This window comes from Crocodylus porosus, unplaced genomic scaffold (genome assembly GCF_001723895.1).
Source record: "Crocodylus porosus isolate Cpor-Errol unplaced genomic scaffold, CroPor_comp1, whole genome shotgun sequence".
Classification (NCBI taxonomy): Eukaryota; Metazoa; Chordata; order Crocodylia; family Crocodylidae; genus Crocodylus; species Crocodylus porosus.
In genome coordinates this window covers 134420790-134424058 of record NW_017728931.1, presented here as the reverse complement: position 1 = coordinate 134424058, position 3269 = coordinate 134420790, and the positions used below count along the sequence as shown (strand labels likewise).

Here is a 3269-nt window from a genome sequence, read left to right as displayed (position 1 = left end):
CCAGTTCTGGGCGCCGCACTTCAAGAGGGATGTGGACAGCATGGAGAGGGTCCAGAGGAGGCCACTCGCATGATCAGGGGACAGCAGGGCAGGCCGTATGAGGAGAGGCTACGGGACCTGAACCTGTTCAGCCTCCACAAGAAAAGGCTGAGGGGGATCTAGTGGCCTGTTACAAACTAGTCAGGGGGGATCAGCAGGCATTGGGGGAGTCCCAGTTCCCCCGAGTACTGCCAGGAGTGACCAGGAATAACGGTCACAAGCTGGCGGAGGGTAGATTTAGGCTAGATATCAGGAGGCGCTACTTCACAGGCAGGGCAGCTAGGACCTGGAATCAACTTCCAAGAGAAGTGGTGCAGGCTCCTACCCTGGGGGTGTTTAAGAGGAGGTTAGATGAACACCTTGCTGGGGTCATTTGAGCCCAGTACTCTTTCCTGCCATGGAGGGGGGTCGGACTAGATGATCTACTCAGGTCCCTTCTGACCCTAGAAACTATGAAACTATGTACCTCAGCAAGCAACTACTTTCTGATCAATCCTGCATATTCCCTGTATCTGAGTAGATCATACATATACAGCATGCGTTTGTCCTCTACCAGGGACCCACCTGACCAAGCAGGACATGTAGGGTTCTTCCCTATGTCTTCTATCAGGGTCAGTCTCATCTCTATCTATCTATCTATCTATCTATCTATCTATCTATCTATCTATAAAATACATAGGAATAGATAAAAATTCAGTTTTATGCATGTTTACGTGTGTGTGTGTGTGTACACGAGTATAACTTAATTTTCATCTATTCCTCTATACATAGCCTTGGACTCCCTGTGAATACTATAGCTGTCATGTTAGAAAAATAAGCAAATTCTTGTGAATCAGTGTTGCTTTTCCACAGCCCAGTTTTAGACTGTGAAGTGAGAAGGGGGGAATAAAAAAACCCTGCTACATGCATCCCTTAAAAAACTGGAACGTTGGCTCCTTTGAGGCACATGATGCCCTTTCCATACAGTCCTTCATTATTGTTTCAGCTAGGATAATTGATCAACCTATTTTTTTTTACTTAAAGTATATGGAAAAAGAAAGCTGGAGAGTACATTAAGTTTAGTGTCAACTTTAGGGCCCAAACAATAGGAAGCATTAAGCAGAACAAGGGCAAATTTGACCAGGTATTTGTTTTCATTTTCAGTACTCGCAGTAAAGTGGGGGTTTTTGTATGTTATGAATTACAAATGGTGTATAGAATAGGAGCCCACAAAAAAGGCTCCAAGTGGCCACTGTTTTGCCTTATGTTTAATCATAGTTAATAATCTGTTAAACAGAACCACGTTTGGAGGGAGTTAATGTAAATGACATGGACCAAATTTAATCTGCATATACCAAATTCTCTACGGGTTAGATAGATGGATTCTAGATAGAAGACTTCCAGAATCCTCCCCTCTGCTGCTTTGCAAAGTGAGCAGTGTATATGTAAGTCTGGCTAATCAGCTACAGAAGTCAGCCTCTACTGTATAATTTCCTGATCAGTACTTTGCAGCCTTATTGATTCAGAGTTACAGAACAGGAAGATATGGCTTATTTCTAGGAAATGAGAAAATATAAAATTCAGACACCTTAATTAAATATTTTGAAAAGCTGAAGTTACATTTTTTTCCATTTGGATCTATAGGTTTTATAGGAAATGAGTTGTCCTTGAGCCATTCCAGACAGGAGGAGCCAGTATTTCTCCAGTCCTGTATCACTATATAAATCTGGTTTAGCAATTGCTATTCAGTTTGGAGCAGGTTTCTGAAAAGCATAAACTGAAGGGTCTGATTATGCAGCTGGTATACATGAGCAGTTTTTACCATCTTCAGTGGGGAGGCATTCAGATGTACAATTTTTAAAAGTCTTCAAACCTGAATCCTTTATGAAATCCCATTTTTCTGCAAAATGAACTTTCTTAGCTAGAAAGCAGTATAATCTACCATGACTCACGATCGCTATCACTTTTAAACCTGGGATAATGAAGTTTAGGTCCTCAGTGCTTGTAGTTTGATTGATAGCATGTCTGTTGTTGATTTAGTTCCTTGAAGAATTAATTTACTTGTATATTTAGCAGCATGGGATACCATAAGCATACTCAATTTGTCCTGTTTGCTGTGCTAAAATATTAAGTCTTATGAAAGGACTTGATTATTACTGTCTTTTGAGGTGGTTAATGGCATGGGTTCAGGTCACTTGAAACTGCAGTGAAGATTTTGATCACCTATTCCACACCCTAGGCACAGGGGATCTGCTATTGTAAAGCTTATTTGTACAGAGAGTGCTTTGGAGGTGGCCAGGAGGAAGCAATTCCAACATGATCTAAAACAGGGGTGGGCAATTTATTTTGGGCAGAGGGCTGCTTACTGAGTTTTGGCAAGCCATCGAGGGCCTCATGACAGGCAGCCCGGGGCAGATGAATATTCATTTACTAATTTTTTTAGGGGTCCTGTGGGCCAGATAGAAGGACCGGGCGGGCCATATCTGGCCCCCGGGCCGCGTTTTGCCCACCCCGATCTAAAACTACAAAAGCCCTTGCCACCACCTCCCATTCCATGTGCAAGATATGCTTCTATGACTTTTCTTCAAAAACAAATGAGTGGATCAGCAGCTATAACTGGAATCGCATTACATTTTCCGTTGGGCATTTTGAGGGAGAATATATCCACTTGTCAGTTTACTCATTTTATGAATTTTTGGAAGGTGTTTGTGTATTATGATGATGACACAATAAAAAAATCTATACTAGAACATTCACAGTATATTCCGCTGCCTGAGTTTAGAATGGTTCCAGAAGTGATAACTACACATTGATGATGAAGTCATGCAATCTTGTAACTAAGGCTGTAGACTTGGGCCGGGAAAATCTAGCTGTCCTACTGACGTGCAGTAGCTGCTTTTTGGGGGCTTTGAGGACACAAAAATGCATTTATTTCTTGTTTGCTCAATTTTTGCTTTAGGGAAGATCCCCCAACACATTCCCAGGAAGATAGTGTTGAAGATGAGGCAGAGGAAATACAGGTTGGCATCAAATGTATTTTATGTGAAGTCTTTTCCAAAATGTATTTGTAATGGTTGAATTTGTAGTTCATAGATTGTACATAGATTCTTTGGGTAAGTCTGATCTCTTTTATTAGACCAACTCAAATAGCTGGAAAAATTCTTCTTTGCAAGCTTTTGGGTACAAATACCCTTTGCCAGGCTGAGGAAGAATCTGCAGTTGGTCTGTGTTCTTCCTGGGTGGAATGAATA

The 3269-nt window shown here is 41.5% G+C and overlaps 1 protein-coding gene across 1 annotated transcript in view; it reads left to right on the top strand.

Annotated features, from left to right (window-relative positions):
- Window positions 1-3269, top strand: part of CDC123 (cell division cycle 123) — a 54617-nt gene that overhangs the window by 2199 nt on the left and 49149 nt on the right. Inside the window, exon 3 of the mRNA XM_019543701.1 lies at window positions 2978-3038. Coding sequence (XP_019399246.1) covers window positions 2978-3038 — 61 coding nt within the window. The remainder of the gene's footprint in view (window positions 1-2977; window positions 3039-3269) is intronic.